This window comes from Heterocephalus glaber, unplaced genomic scaffold (assembly GCF_053883595.1).
Source record: "Heterocephalus glaber isolate CG9 unplaced genomic scaffold, H.glaber_assembly_v1.0 deba00001687, whole genome shotgun sequence".
NCBI classification, from domain to species: domain Eukaryota; kingdom Metazoa; phylum Chordata; class Mammalia; order Rodentia; family Bathyergidae; genus Heterocephalus; species Heterocephalus glaber.
Genome location: NW_028258412.1, coordinates 12,152,937 through 12,169,257, shown reverse-complemented (window position 1 = coordinate 12,169,257; position 16,321 = coordinate 12,152,937). Strand labels below are relative to the sequence as shown.

At 44.9% G+C, this 16,321-nt stretch overlaps 2 protein-coding genes across 2 annotated transcripts in view; both read right to left on the bottom strand.

Annotated features, from left to right (window-relative positions):
• The window catches only part of LOC101717399 (acetyl-CoA carboxylase 2), a 157,379-nt gene extending 148,769 nt beyond the window's left edge, over nucleotides 1–8,610 (bottom strand). Inside the window, exon 1 of the mRNA XM_087198197.1 lies at nucleotides 8,474–8,610. The gene's annotated coding sequence lies outside the window, so the exon portion shown is untranslated. The remainder of the gene's footprint in view (nucleotides 1–8,473) is intronic.
• Ung (uracil DNA glycosylase) lies at nucleotides 2,584–16,258 on the bottom strand. Its single transcript, XM_013071935.3, has 7 exons — nucleotides 16,074–16,258; nucleotides 15,286–15,492; nucleotides 14,520–14,615; nucleotides 10,005–10,102; nucleotides 9,197–9,285; nucleotides 8,474–8,652; nucleotides 2,584–3,857 (listed from the first exon to the last, which is right to left on the bottom strand). The coding sequence occupies exons 1-7, from the start codon at nucleotides 16,200–16,202 to the stop codon at nucleotides 3,717–3,719; spliced, it is 939 nt and encodes a 312-aa protein (XP_012927389.2). The 5' UTR covers nucleotides 16,203–16,258; the 3' UTR covers nucleotides 2,584–3,716.
• Between the last annotated feature and the right edge of the window lie 63 nt (nucleotides 16,259–16,321).

Here is a 16,321-nt window from a genome sequence, read left to right as displayed (position 1 = left end):
ACAACTTAGGGTTCTGAGACGACATTGCAAAACTGATTTCCCTAGGTTACAAATCTCAAAAGCCTGAAAGCCAAGCCATAAGCAGGTCCTCTCCTCTTTACCTGGGATCATGATGTCCTGGGAGTCCCACACCGTGCCCTGTGGATCCCTCCAATCAGTACACAGCACTCAAGAGTCCCGGCTACCTGGCCTTGAACAGACTGCCTTTCTCCCAAATGCTGTCCTTCCTCTTCCTGACCTGGAAACTATCTCTTTCAATATGCAGCTCAAACATTCCCTTCTTGGGGAATTTCTTCTTTCCTGTGCTGACCCAGTGCTCTTTTTGTTTCCATCCTGCCAGACAGTGGGAGCACCCAACGGTCTACAAACTATGGCTCCCAAGTTAGGAGTTTCTGTCCTGAGATACTGGGGACTGGACCCAGGGCCTCAAGCAAGACCCAGGCAAGCACTATACCATTCTTTTACATTTTGAGACAGGGTCTTCTTACTAGGTTGCCCAGGCTGGCCTCAAACAGGCTAGCTTCCTGCCTATTTCCAAATAGCTGAGATTACAGGCTGGCCTCACTGCACATAGCTAGGAGTGGTTTTTATATTTGTTAAATCAAAACTATAATGATACTCCTTGGGCATAGTGGCACATGCCCATCTGTAATTCTAGCACTGAGGGAAGCCAAGGCAGGAAGATCACAAATTCAAGCCCAGCCTGGGTAACTTAGTGACTTAACAAGACCCTGTTTCAAAATTAAAAAGTGCTGGGGATGTAGCTCACCGCAAAGGTGCTGAGTTCAATCTCCAGCACAAAACCCAAAACAAAAAACCATTTACAGTGACAAAAAAATATCATAAATTCAAATTTCAGTGTCTACAAATAGTTTTATTAGGACAGTTTCAGCTGTTTGTTTACATTTTGCCCTTAGCTGCTTTCTCTCCAAATGTAAAACAGTTCCTAGAGCCAGGGATTTGGCTCAGTGGTTCTGCCTCCTGCCTCGCAAGGGCAAGGACCCAAGTTTGATGCCCGGTACCAAAAAAAAAAAGATCATGATATACATATGTACCAGTTCCCCCCCAAAATAGAGAGATACAGTCTCTTCCTAGAGACCAGACGACTTCAAAACCTAAAATATTGAGTATCTGATGCTTCATATAAAGTGTGCCAACCTCTGGCCTAAAAGGTTCAGTGTTTTATTCTTATTATTCATTTTTGCACATCAAGGGCTGGAAGCATAGCGAGGTCAAAAGATAGATACACACACACACACACACACACACACATATATATAAAATTTTCTTAAAATTTAATGTTCTTTGATACTAGAGATTGAACCTAAAGCCTTACACAAACTAGGCAAACACTCTACTATTGAGTCACATCCCCAGTCCTTTTTATTTTGAGACAAGGTCTCCCTATGTAACCCAGGCTGGCCTGAAACTTATAATCCTCTTGCCCTAAGAGTCCCAAATAGCTGAGATTACAGGCCTGGGCCACCACATTCAGCTATATTTTTTTTGAGAACATCAAATGACTGTTTATTGAGTTATTTATGGTAACTGCTCCTTCTTACTCACAGCCCTGCACTCAAGAGGTGTCAAAGTCTATGCAAAATAGAAGTACCACCTCCTCACTTCTCCCTTGGGTAAGGGAGTCCACTGCAGCCCTTCAGGGAAGATCCCAAAGGGACCAGAAGGCAAACTGAGGATGCATCTTCCTCCTGCAGAAGCCCATTTGCTGATCAGAATGCAGACTTCTAATCATCCTTTCCACAAAGAATCTGAGGCCCGGAGAGGAAACGATTCCAAGCAAAACTAAGGTCTTCTAGGGGCGGGGATTCAGCTCAGTGGTTTCGATGCCTGCTTCGCAAGCACAAGGAACCAAGTTTGATCCCCAGTACCCTCACCCAAACAACAAAAAAAAAACTATGGTGTCCTATCTCCACCCTGTCAAATGTACTAGCTGGTCTCCACGTTGTCACTAGATGTATTCCTTCTTGCTCAATTCAAGTACTCATTACAAGCCTTCATTACACTTTGTTTTGATTTTGGTGTGGGGGATGGAGCTCAGGGACTAATGCACACCAAGCCACATGCTCTCCTGCTGAGCTACACCCATTATATCTTTTCCTTCCTTCTCCAGATGCCAAGGGAGCCATACCTTCACCCTGACAGCCCACCAGTTCCAAGGGTCAACTGTTTTCAGGCCTACAGGCCACCAGGGGGTCACATCAGAAGCCCAGGGAAGTCACATCAGATTCTAGGGCAGTCTAGAAATAGTCACTGTATGGGAAGAGAAAACAGCCAGGATGAGCATGCCAAGATCCCCCAAGCATTGCTTTATTCCAGCCAATTCCAGCTAGCCTGCCCCACTCAACTCAGGGGTCAGGGTGCTCCAGGCAGAGGGCGGGCCCACAATTTACCAAGGCCTGGCAGGGGGTGAGCAGTGCCATCCCAGTGGAGCTTGGCTGGAGGCAAGGCAGCCCTCACCTGGACAATGGTTGCCCTGGCAACCAGGGGGCCAGGCACAGGCACTACACTAAGTATAAAGGCAGCCAGACTATCCACAGAGGCCAAAGAAGAGTCTGTACCAAGTGAAACTTCAACAATCTTTTATTACCAAATGTGCGCAGTTAACTTCTTAACCCTGCTGACAACAAAAACAAACTCCATCACATCTAGCTCAGGGGTGCAGACACAGTCTCTTAAAAAAAAGGACTGAAGGCCAGGGATTAAGCTCAGTAGTGCTGTGCCTGCCTCACAAGTGCAAGGTCCTTAGTTCGATCCCCAGTACCACAAAGGATTGAGAAAAATATATGTATCTATGTAGTATTTTATTTAAAAAAAAGTTAAAACTCACCAGTGTTGCAAAAAAAAAAAAAAAAAAAAAAATCTCCAAGTGATTTCAGTCCATTAAAACAAAAACAGCACTGTGGGCAGCCTGTGCCACCTTGCCCCACCCCACCCCACCCCACGAACAAAAGCACTGGGAGAAAAACACCCATCCCCCCCCATTAAAAACAAAACTCTCTCCACTCAAATTCCACCACCTACTACTCCAGGAAGCACCCAAAGAACAGGATAAAGACCTAGCTGGTTTCGGTTTCTAGACTGCTGGTCTGTTAAGGCTCACAGGCTCACACCAAGGACAATTCTTAGGAATACCAGCCTCTGCTACTACAATCAGGAAACTGATTCCCAATTTCAGGGCCAGGTTTCTAGAAGCTTGCAAGACTTCCTCAAGGTTTCTCCAGGGAGGATCTGGGGCTCCTTAAAAGATGGAGGGGGAAGGTTCTAAGCAAAAACACAGAATACTTTGTAACCTATGAACTCTAAAGTAGCAGCAGGCACCAAACTATGGGAGTATCAAAAAGGTGCTTATCTCCCCTTTTAACCACAAGGCTAAAGGAGGTGAAGAGAACCAAGGAGTATTTGACCTCAGGTGTCTTGCAAGAAATGTGCACATTTTTCAACAAGCCACCTCTGCCTTGGTTGGAGGACAGTTCAAATACGCAGAAGTGGTCAAAGGGTATCTTTGCTACCTCCTTTTGCCTGGATAAAGCTGCCATCCAACGACAGGCTGGTTCTTGGTGCTCTTTGGAAGCTTTTTCTGATTATTAAGCAGGGTGCTTAATGGTACAGAAACTTTCAGTAACTTTGTAGCTGATAAATCTTCAACAGCAGCTCCTCAAACATCACCCCAAGAGGTGGACCACCGCTCTGTGGGGTCACAGTTCACTCCAGTCAATGGGCTTCTTGCCAGACTTCTGAAGCAGCTCATTGGCTTTAGAAAAATGTCGACAGCCAAAAAATCCTCTATACACTGACAACGGGGAGGGATGAGCAGTCTGTAGGACATGGTGTCGCTTCTGGAAGAGGAACAATAGTAAGTGATAGATTGGGGATGCAATTCCCTTTGCCCCATCTAAATGCCTCCGCCTTTCAAAGTAAACCTACCCTCAGCATTTGTATTAGAAATTTTTTCATTTGTACACTCACTTGTAGTGATTACTTTTGTTAGGCTCTGGCATTGTACAGGACCAGCCCCAGCCTTCAATTTGGCAGGATCTATGCAATTTCTAAGTACCAGGTGGTATCATACAGTAAACGCCTCTGCTCAGATTGCACTTTGATTACGTTTGCTAAAGGATACTACAACGAGTGTACTCACACAAAGGTGAGTGTAGAGCAGGAGGAACTGACATTGCTTTCATCTATGACTAAAGTCAGCCAAAGCTGGTCATGGTGGCGCATGCCTATAATCCCAGCACTCAAGAGGCTGAGGCAGGAGGATTGCTGTGAGTTTCAGACCAGCCTGGCTACATAGCGAGTTCAAGACCAGCCTAGAATACAAAGTGAGACCCTATCAGCTAAGCTTCATGTTGTGGTACATACCTGTAATCCTGGCTACTTAGGAGGCTGAGGCTGCAAGATCATTAAGTTCAGCAACAGCCTGGGCAACTTAGCTAGACTTTATCTCAAAATAAAATTTAAAAAAGGGTGGGCCAGGGATTTAGCTCAGTGGCACCACGCTTGCCTTGCAAGCACAAGGTCCTTAGTTGGATCCCTAGTACTGCAAAAAAAAGGGGGGGGGGGCATTTTTTAAAAAGGGCTAGAATTAACTAAGCATGCCCTGGCTTCACTTCCCATATCACAGGAAAAAACAAAATCCACCCGGCCTCATATAAGTCTAGTGTTACAGGACTGAAATATTTTTCTGAAGTTTTTTACAATGGAACACCACCCAGCTGCTGAAAGAACAAGGTCAAATTACCTATACTTTAAAAAAATTGTGCTGGGAATTGAACCCAGGGCCATGTGCATTCTGGGTACATACTCTACTATTGAACTACACCTGTAGCTCAAAACTATCAAGTGAAAAAAAAGCAAGGTGAAATAAAAAAAAGCATCAAAAATTGTTTTTGCTGGATGTGGTAGTGCACACCTGTAATCCCAGTACTTTGGAGGCTGAGACAGGAGGATCTCTGCAGGTTCATGGCCAGCCCAGACTATGTAGTTAAGTTCAAGGCCAGCCTGAACTACATAATGAGGCCCTGTCTGAAAGAAACAAAACAAAACAAAACTTAGTTTTGAGATCTAGGTTGTAGGTCAGTGGTGGAGCACTTGCCTGGCACATAATGAGGCAAGTGCCCTAGGTTCAATCCCCAGCAATGCCAAATATAAAAATCAAATATATATATATATATATGTAGTAATTCCTTTAGGTGAAAGAGACAGTGGAAGAGATTTATTTCCATTTTATATTTTTCTATAGTGTCTGAATTTTCTCACCACAAAAAATGGAATATTTTGATTTTTTAAATGTCAACTGTAATTATCTAAACAGATTATGGGCCATTTTTGTTTTTCTTTCAATTATTTTCTGTATTTAAATAAAAACTACCTAAAAAATCAGAATAGCTTTTTAGAACATCCCTGCCTCAAAGAAGCTCAGTCCAGCAGGAGTGATAATTAAAGAGAGGCAGCCCAGCAAGGTCAAGAGCACAGAGCCTGGGTTCAAATCCCAGCTCTGCCACTTGACAGTTGAGCAATCATGGTGAAGTTGCATTTCAGTTTTCACCTGTAAATGAGCAATAACAAGCTGGTCATGGTGGCACATGCCCATAATCCCAGCCCTCTGAGAGGCTGAGGCAAGGGGTCACATGCTTGAGCCCAGCCTGGGCAACTTAGTGAGACCCTGTCTCAAAATAAAAACAAAAAAGGATGTAGCTCAATAGCACCTTGTTACTGTGAGGCATCAGACGAGTGACCACAGGTAGAGCATTATGAGAAAGCCTTATACTGGCAAGCAGCACAGGCCTTGTTAGTCGGTGACCCTAGCTCTCAAGGGAAAGTCAGCCTGAAAAGAACCCCAGTCAGCACCCAGGACACAGGTTGTGCCAAAAACAGCAGGGAAGTGGGCACAGGGGAAGGGTGCAGATGGCTCAGTCAGCCTGGAGCTGAGAGGAAAGCCAGGGCTGTGAAGCCTGCTGCAGGCTATTCCCAGCTCCGCCCAGCAGCCTAAACCCAGGCCTTCCCAGAAGGCATAGGAAGCCTCCGGGCACAGTCAGATGAAGGCTGATCCTGGCCAATGTGGCACCTGGGATGGATCTGAAAGGCAGCAGAGGGAGGAAAGCTTGTAGATATGAAAGACTGAACTTAGGGAGAGGATAGGGGAGGAAAGGAAGGAGGAGCAGGAGAGCAGAGAGGTAGGTGGGTGCCGACTGGCATGCTGTCAGAGTCCTGGCTAGACAACCACGCAGATGGAATTTTTTATTGCAGAGGACTACAGAGGTGCAAGTTTAGTAAGGAGAATTTAGTGTGGAAAATGTTGAATTTGATGGGCTTATGGGACACTAGTAAGGAGGTAATATATACCAGATCTACTGCTTAGGAGACTTGCTAGAGATATTTAACATGGTTGAATGATGGAGTTTCTTCAGCAATGGTTTACTTTTAGACTAAATCAGGTTTAATAATAACAAATGTACTAAGAATTAGATTGGCCATAAACCTAAGGTGCAGAGGTTAGAAATGACAGGCACACTTCTTTCCTACTTGGATAACCATGTTAGCAGTTCATTCATGGTCAAATTCATTCAAGATTTTTTTCTCTGCAGTTCTTTCCTTAAGAAAAACCTCTGAAAATATCTTATGCATTCTAAGATGCTTTTAATCTGACTTACTATTTGCTTGTACATGCATAAAGACTCTAGAAGGATGTATCAGAAATTTTTTTTTATTTTTTGGTACCGGGAATTGAACTCGGGACCTTGCGCCAGTGAGGCAGGCGACGGAACCACTGAGCTAAATCCCGGCCCAGTATCAAAAATTTTTTAAAGCCAGTGCTCACCCAAGCCAGGTGGAAACTGAGCAGAAGGAAGCTAGGATGGGAGAGAGACTTTTCAAATCTCTTGGTATATTTAAAAGAAATTTTTTTTTGCAGTACTGGGGATTGAACTCAGCCTCACACAAGCTAGGCAAGCGATTTACCATTGAGTTACCTCCTCAGGCCTTCTTTACATTTTAAGACAGGGTCTTCCTGGCCGGGGATTTAGCTCAGTGGTTTCGTCGCCTGCTGTGCAAGCACAAGGACCCGAGTTCGATCCCCCGTACCAAAATAAAAAGACAGGGTCTTCCCAAGTTGTCCAGACTACCTTTGTGACCCTCCGGCCTCAGCTTCCTAAGTACCTGGGATTACACTACTTTCAATCATTGGTATCTACTACGCTTAGAAACGTTGCCTAGAGGTAGGGGGTGGGGTGGCTGCTCCCCAGATGCTTGGGAACATAGAATCCCAAACTCTGGGGCAGGCTCGAATCCTGGCGCCGCCATTCAATGCCAAGTTTGAGTATGTGACTTGTCTCTCTGAACCCCAATGTAAAATGGGGATAAGGCATTCCCTCTACCCTCTAAGTCCTCTGCTATTAAGTAAATTCAGCACACACTGTGATGCCTGCTGACAAACCGTCAAGTTCAAAGTCACCACACATTTCTGATGCACCAGAAATAAGCCCTTGATCTCAGTTATTAAAGCATTTATGAGATAATTTCTCCCCACTCACACTTCCCAATTCAGCATCTCTCCAAATTAAACCATCCCTTAACTCTTCTTCTCCCTCCCATCCCCAATAGCCCCTCTGCTACTCCGTCATTAATCCACCTGCACATGGTTTAATGATGGTCCTTTGGAGAAATGCAGATGGCCAGCCCCAGAGCAGGAGCAGGGTAGGGTGCCTGTGAGTAGCCGAAGGACTGGGAAGTCCCCAGGGTGGAGCTGATGGGACTCACTGATGGACAGGACTTGAGGGCAAGAGGGAAACAAAGGAGTTCAAGGAGGACTCCAGATCTCAGCACACAGGTGCGTAAGTTACTGAATGGGAAAGAGCAGAGAGGTTCCAAGATGGTGGAGCATGCAGGGTGGGTGGAAATTTAAAAGATGCGACTTGCCAGGTTGGGTATTCACAATCAGAACTAGGTTTTAGTGCTTATCACTAAAAGTAATTTCATGGGGAAGTTGAGTTTCTGATTAAGTGGAATTCCTCATTTTCTATATGCTTCCAAATTTCTTGGAGGCAGGACACTGCCTCAATTCATCACACACCGGGGGGTCGTGTGTTAAATGAGGGAACCCAGGAATTTCTGTGTCCTCTGTATCCACTGTGAGTCGATGCCTATATTACTAAATGCACTAAACTGCAAACTGGCCAGCTGCCTTCCTCACACACAATTAACTGTTCCTATAATTTATCTGAATTCTGCTTAGTTTTCTATTTCTATTTCTAACAGACTCATTTCATAATGTGGATTTCCCAGGACCACATATCAGTGGCAGTGACTGCTAGAATTCTCTAGCCTAGTCAAAGTACTTTATTTTATTTTTTGGTACTAGGAATCAAACTCAGGTCCTTGCGCTTGCGCAGCAGGCAGCAAAACCACTGAGCTAAATCCCCGGCCCTGGTCAAAGTATTTTAAAAAGTCATACCCTGTCAATGGCACTGCCCTTCTTCTGAGCATAAGAGCCCCAGAGCAAGAAGATGAGGCCGTTCAAGTTATGATTGAGCCAGGACACAACTGCATCAGTGAACTGCTCCCAGCCTCTCTCCTTATGTGAATTGGCTTGATGGGCCCGGACAGTGAGGACGGCGTTGAGCAGGAGGACACCTGTGAACACAGGCCACAGAAACAGGTGAAAAGAAGGCTCAAAGGCAGCAGTGAAAGCTCCTGACAACAGGGGTTAGACCCAGAAACCATTTGCTCTATTCTATAGGACCCAGTGCAGCTGAATGAAGTTAGATCATAAAGAGTGTTTCACCATGACTAGTGCCGACCTCTGGGCAAGATTAGAGGGCATTCTATTTGCATCTCTGCTTTTTTGGCATCTTCTAGTTGAAGGCAATAAAAACGTGTTATATGTCATCAGAATTGTTTTTAAAAACATCTATGTAATATTCATCCCAAAGAATAACAATATTTATAATAGGAACAAATGTTTCTCTCTCACAATTAAAATATTTAAAAACTGGCTGCAGGATAAAACATATTTAGCCATTTAAATATTTAACAAACCCACCCAGTGTGGTGGCACATTCCTGTGAGTGCTGGGACCAGCACACTGGAGGCTGAGGCAGCAGGATTGCTGCAAGCTCAAACAGATCAAAAAGTTGTTGGCGTTAGTGCAAGACATACCTAGCAGGGGTAGGCTTACCTTGTTTGGCCCACCCAGATAAATCTCCATGGCCAGGATGAACAAAGCCATCTATGTCTGTTGACAGCTCTTTATAGATGTTTTCCAAACTGCAAGCAAGCCAGAAAGGAAAAAACAAACACAGAATCTTAAGCATAATTCTGCAAGTTCAGTAATCTCTAAAGATACAGTGAAAAGGTTAGAGGTTTAAAGCCAGTCCTTGGAAGGAACACTGGAACCTATGACCCTGATTCATGAGATAAACACCTCTAGCCCCTCTGATGGGTAAGTATGCCAAAGATCTTTCCTTTGATCTATACTGGGATTTACGGAACAGAGAAGCACTTTGGAAGAACTAAAGAAACTTGTCCACCAGATACAACCACCTCCTCACTGATACTTATAGCCTATATCCTTATTATATTTGTATATATTATTGTGTATGTGGTACCAGGGATTGAGCCAGGCCTTTACACTGAGCTACATTCTCAGCACCCTGCCCCCTTTTAAATTCGACAAGGTTTCTAAATTACCTGGGCTGCTGGGATTACAGGCCTACAGGCAACTTTGTATGTATTAAATATCAAATTCTTCAAAGCAGTGGTTCTTAACTAGGGAAGGTGTTGCCTCCCGCAGAACTTCCTACAGTGCACAGGACATTGCAATTCCCCACAGTGAAGAATGATTCAACTCAACAGTGCTATGGTTGAGAAATCTTCCTCCTCTAACGGCTACTCAAGGTCCTCAAAACAATAGCACCTGTAATTTGCAGAGTACACATCTGAAAGCAACTGAGGCCAGGCCCAAGCCATGTGTACAGCAACTGTACCTGGGTGGGGGTAGAACAGGTCTTTGAACGCTAAAGCAGAGCCCGTGAGCTTGATTGGGTCCATGATAAGGATCCTGTCCCAAGATGACAACTTTCACCTGTGAACAACAGGTTACAAAGAATTAGATAATACTACAGTGCTCAGTCCCAAAAAACACGTGATTTTGGCTGATTACACAGAGGGTCACAATGTGAGGAGGAGAGCCCTGGTTGGTACTGTCACTTCCCATCCCCATTATCCTTCACTGCACCACCCAGATGTGCTGTGCACCTTTTCTCTGACAAATGTGAGACAAGTTGGGATCAACTTTGCATTTACCTTCTTCACTTTTCAAGTTACAAAAGTAAATACACCTTGTAAAAAGTTCAACATCCAGAAACACACAGTGATTAGCCATTTCTGAGTTAGCCATTTTCTATTTTGTGTGTGTATAGTACTGGGGATTGAACACAGGGCTTCCAGAATGCTAGGGAAGCATTCTAGGCAAGCTCCACTGAGCTACACTCCCAGCCCCCAAGTTAACAATTTTAATTACCCATATAACTGGAGTTACTGCACTCATTACCCTATGTTTTGTGTGTCTTCTGCTGAACACTGTAGGCTTTAAGTCAATAGAGCACTCAGTCCCTACTCATGGGCAGTCCACTTATTTCCAGCACTGTTCATTAAGGAAAAACCCTGCAGTGAGCTCCAAGTACAGATGCCCTTAGGTACTGGTGCTTCATGTCTGTGCATCATGGGGAGTGGCTTGTCAAGGGACAAGCATATTTTATTTATTTTTTTGTTTTGTTTTGTTTTGTTTTTGGTACCGGGGATCGAACTAGGTCCTTGCGCTTGCGCAGCAGGCAGCAAAACCACTGAGCTAAATCCCTGGCCCAACATATTTTAAACCTTCATACAATTCAGATTCCTCACTAGGAGCAAAGAGGCCTATTCCCCTAGAGATGGAACAGATGAAACCAGAATAAAGAGATCAGTCCAAGGGCTAGAGGAATGAGTGGCAAGAGGCAATGAAGAACAATGAGGTACCGGCCTCCCAGGTGTTGAAATGCAGGCCTCCAGATAAACTGTCTGCCTTGACCTCACCCTCCTGCTTCTGCCCCTGCTTCTCTCCAAACCTTCCTCCTCAGCACACACCCTCTGCATCCTTCCAGTCTAGCTGTAGACCAATGCTGCCATAACCAGTAAGTTCTTGGTTCTGACTTTACTGCTCACTGGGTCACCAGCATATTTTCCAAGGTGAAGCAGCCCAGCCTGGCAGGGAAGCTTGCCAGCTCCAGGCTCCAGACCTGGCTAAGGGATGATCTCAGGTAAATCACCTAACCTGACCCCTAATGCTCATCTGCAAAGCAGGCCAAGGTCCCATCAGCCTCAGAGGCATAGATTTGATACTCTTGAGTCTTCCTTGTTTATACATCAGAATACTACACATAATATTCAGGACACTGCACAACAGTCAAACAAGAAGTAAATTAGTACTGAATGTAATAGGACTTAGTTTACAAAAACAAGGAGTTATCTATATTCAAAATTCTTATACTACATACAATAAAGACTGTGAAATTTTCTAAGTATTAGGCATGGCTGTCTTACCAAGATGGTTTGTCCACCTATTTTACTTCTTTGATTGAAGAAGATATTCACTAAATACTAACTTCCTATCCCAGCTTACAAAATGGGAGAGAGGAAAAAGAATAAAGCCTAACCCCTCCTGGTGTCAGCTCAAGCTGAAGGTATCGCAAAATCTCAGAGGAAAACCCAATCACAATGGAGTCAGCAACAGGTTTCAAGGAAGTGCCACAGATGGATCCAGTTGGTTCTTTAAAGGCAGAAATACTGCATGGTACTGCACTGTCAGACTCCAGAGCAGAGACAGAGGCAAGGCTGGGCAGTAGGACATGTCCCTATTTGAGGGCCTAGCAGGCTGTTTTGCCAGCCCTTCGTTCCTTGAAAGCTTCTGAACAGGAAACTGAAGTGATCAGAGCTGCCAAGCGGCAACTGCACACAGGATGAACAAAGGAAGCCCAGCGGTCAAGACCTTGAAAGTGCCAACTACACCAGCCAGTGTGGGCAAGTTACACGGTGGGGACCAACTAAAAGTAACACACAAAGACTTAACTGTTTCATGACCTGGTTTCTTCATTACCACTGCAATGATACCTAATACTGGCATGGATTTTCTATATTAAATAAAATACAAATGAGAGCATACACAAAAAGTTGATGTCAAAGTAATGGTTGGCAGAACCTGGGAAGGGTGCAAAGAGAGGAGACATAGCATAGATCAGTGGTAGTGAACCCATGCCATGCGTGTTGTGTTTTTCTTCTAAGACAAAAGATGTTAATGTAGATTTGTGTTCTCTAAATCAAAACCTCAGTATTCAGATTTAATTGCACTATTGGCACTCTGCAATAAATAAGGGGGTTTTGGGATGCGGTTTGGCACTCGGTCTCTAAAAGGTTTGCCATCACTGGCATAGACCAATGTCTATCAATTAATTGAATACTTTTGCAAAATAGCTAGTAGAATTTTGAGGGCACTCAACACAAAACAAAAATGCCTGAAGTGGTAAATATGCCAGTTACCTTGATCTTATCATTACACATATTGAAACCCCACACTGTACCCCATAAATATGTACAACTACTATATGTCAGTTAAAAATAAAAATATAGAGATGAGCTTGGTGGCATGTACCTATAATCCCAGCATTCTGAAAGGCTGAAGAATTCCAAATTTGAGCCCAGCAGGGGGAACTTAGTGACTTAGTGAGACCCTGCCTCAAAATAAAAATTAAATAAGGGCTGAGGATGTAGCTCAGTGTGAACGCCCTAAGTTCAATCCAGTACTGCCATAAATAAAATAATAATGTTAGGTATGGTGGCACACACCTGTAATACCAGCTACTCTGGAGCTGACACAGCAGGATCACAAACTTGATGCAAGCCTGGGCAACATAGCTAGACTCTGTCTCAAAATTAAAATAATTAAATAATTTTTAAAAAGCCTGGTGATGTAGCTCAGCCTTCTCTGGGTTCAATCCCCAGTACTGTAAAACCAAAAGAATTTTTAAAATGTCACGACAATATAGAGGCTGTTATCATGTGGTGTAGCCATCTTAGCTTTGAGGAAAGGCAGTCTCACTAACAAAAACGTGTATTACAAAGTTCCTCCTTCAAATGAGTCCTCCAGTCCTTTGCTTGGCGCTATGGCCTTTTCACTACTGTGGCTTTCCCATACTTCCCCAACAGCAAAGACTGCACCCAGGTAAGATTCAAGAAGCCCTTAGGTTCATTATGAAATGCATGAAAGAGACTCAATTCACAATGTTTTAGAGGCTGGGTCTCCCACTAACGCATTATCCTCTGTTCCCTTGTTTTATTTCTTCTACCAGTTAATTTAGCACTGTGACATGTTTGAATACCGCATTGTTTCTCTGGTGTGAGAAACCAAGTGTAAGTAAGGACGAAAATGTAGTAGATATTGGGAAATGGGAAGAAAATGTTCAAATGAGAAGGGAATAAGGGAAGGGGAGGGAGAAAGTAAAGAAGGGTCCAAAAAGAGAGAATAGAAGGAAAAAAGTGAAAACAAAGCTTTTGTAAATAAAGGAGAAATGGGGTTGGAGGAGAGAATGGGAAAAAAAGAAGCAAGATATATCACTTACAGGTACAAATTCTCTATGATGTTACTTTGTAAATCTAAAATGGACCAATAAAAAAATAGCACTGTGAGTCGTGATAAGTTTGATAAAGCTCCTACATGAAATGAGCTTGGGAAAATTAATAGATTTCAATGATGCATATTACTCATACTTAAAGTTGACTGATAATTCAGTGGCACAGCCTAGCTACTTTGAGGGATAGTGATGGGGATGCATAGGGCCTCAGGCATGCTAGGCAAGTGCTTTACTACTAACCACACCCTCAGCCCATCCTAGCTACTTCTTTTTTTTTTTTTGGTACTGGAGATTGAACTCGGGTCCTTGCGCAGGCGATGAAACCACTATCCTTGCTACTTCTAAGATGTAACTGTTTCATTCTTTTTGCCTCTTTTGTCCACTACATTTCTCTGGGCATTTCCGAATATAGATTTTCACTTTCCCAGTTACATTATCCATGATTAACAAGATTTTAAAAAATTGATCAATGATCACTGAAATAAGCTTGCAGGAATATATAAAATAGTAAAGGGAGACTGGTGGTGTTACTTCGTGGTAGAATGCTTGCCTTGTACACACAGGGCCCTGAGTTATACCCCAGCAACACAAAAGGGGGAAAAAAAAGGAATGAATTTTTCTACAAAACAAGAGCGCACACACACAAGGTCTATGTACAAATTTTTATTTTCTGCTGCAAAAATAGCACATAGCAAAGGTTAAAGAGTAAATATAGACTGAAACCTCACCACTTCAGTATTATTTATTATTGAATTATGGACTGTGGCTTAACTCCAGTGCCCCTAACGAAACACTATTTGATCTCTTCCCATAATAAAATTCAAAAGTTGTACTTACATCTCGTATGTCACACATTTGGGTCCATGTGAAGACTTGGTGTGGGGGAGGATAAACAGTATAACGTTTTCTTTCTTCTGCAACAAATCCCATTAGCTAATTTAAAAGATAAACTAGATTTAAAATCAGATTCGCACTGGAAACCATAAGAATTGAGTTAGAAACCTCACTCAAGCTGTTTGAAACCCTATCTAGCTCCTTTCCATGTTTTTTGGGGGGAAGGTACTGGGGATCGAACTTGGGACCTTGTATTTCAAGGCAGGCGCCAGAACCACTGAGCTACATCCCCGGCCCTCCTTTCCATGTTTTAAATCCAAATTCCAAAAGTAAATAAACAAACAAAAATAGTATCTGCTCCCCACTTAACTTGCTCAATCACATCAATTCCTTCTCGCTTTCTCTAAGCCGGAACAAAGTTGCTTTGTTTTGCTTTACTTTCCCAACAGTGTCAACTGTCCCTTTGTAAAGGGCAAGCACGGTTTCATTCAGTCTGGTTGGTAGTTTTACAAGGCCAACCGTTCTCGGAGAGCAAACTAAGTGGCTTAAAAGAAGCCATAATACACCTTACAGTCTTAAACAACTCTAACCAATATAAACATGCGGATTCAGAACACGATGACCCGCTTTACTCGCTAAAAACGGCATTTGAGGTAAAATACGAGTCTAGTGAAAGCAAAACATGATACAAACATAGATTTGGCCTGCTACACTAACAAAAGGCCAGGTCCCTCCGCGTTTCCCGTGAAAGGCCAATCTCCGTATCTACCTTTATAAAATACGGTTTCCCGAACTCTCCGCTGAGCTGCTTCTTCCAGCTGTCCCCAAAGCCCACGGGCACGTTTCGGGCTGCGAGTCTGAGAAGCGCTGCGGCCTTGTTTTTCTGGATGCGGTCCAGCTGCTCGGGGCTCAGCGGCGAGGAGGGCGGCGTGCCAGGCTCTTCCTGCCCTGCCCGGGCCTTCTTGGCGGGGCTGGCCTGCAAGGGGTCCCCACAGAGGCGGGTTAAGAGCCGCAGCGATTCTCTTCCTGGAGCCCGCAACTTCCCGGCCAAACTCTGCGGCCCTGGGCAAAAGATCCCCATAGGTGGAGCAGACGCGAGCCAGTGGGGCCCAATCAGAAGATCTGCGATTCAGGAGGGGCTGTGAGGCTGCCCCGTGGGATCCCCTGAGGGACTCCAGGGACTGGGGACCCTGCACCCAAGAGCCCCGCCCCCGTGGGACCCGCCACAGGCGTCCCCACGCGGCCTTTTCGCGGCAAAAATGCTCTCCAGGAATCCCGCCCCGCCCTCTTCTAATTAGACGAAAGGCTGAGCAGGGCGGGCCAACTGGACGCCAATTGGAGCCGCGGTCCCAGGGGCTCGTCCCCATTGGCTAGCGCTTCAGCATGGCGGCCGATGAGGGATGGCGGCGGCTGTTTCAAACACGTGGAAAATGTTTTGAACACAGAGTCCCAATTTACCACGTCAGTGGCGCGCTCTCGCACCCCCCGAATCAGGCAGGACCCTTGCCTCCCTCCCTCTTATCCCCAGCCCCCAAGGCGGTCCCTGCCGCGCCTCACCGCCACATCGCCGTTCTCAGCTACGGCTGCCACGCCGGCCCCGGGGTCCGTCGGGTCGGGACTGCAGGCACGTCGTTTCCTGGCGGGGCTCGGGGAGAAGAAGGAGTAGAGGGTCTTCTGGCCGATCATCCCGGAGCCGAGAACAGACCTCAGAGGCTGGCGCAAGCCGCGGCGATCTGAAGTTGGCGCCAAGCGGTCCGCGCATGCTCGGGGGGGGGGGGGGTGTTAGCGGAGGGCCCAGTGCGCAT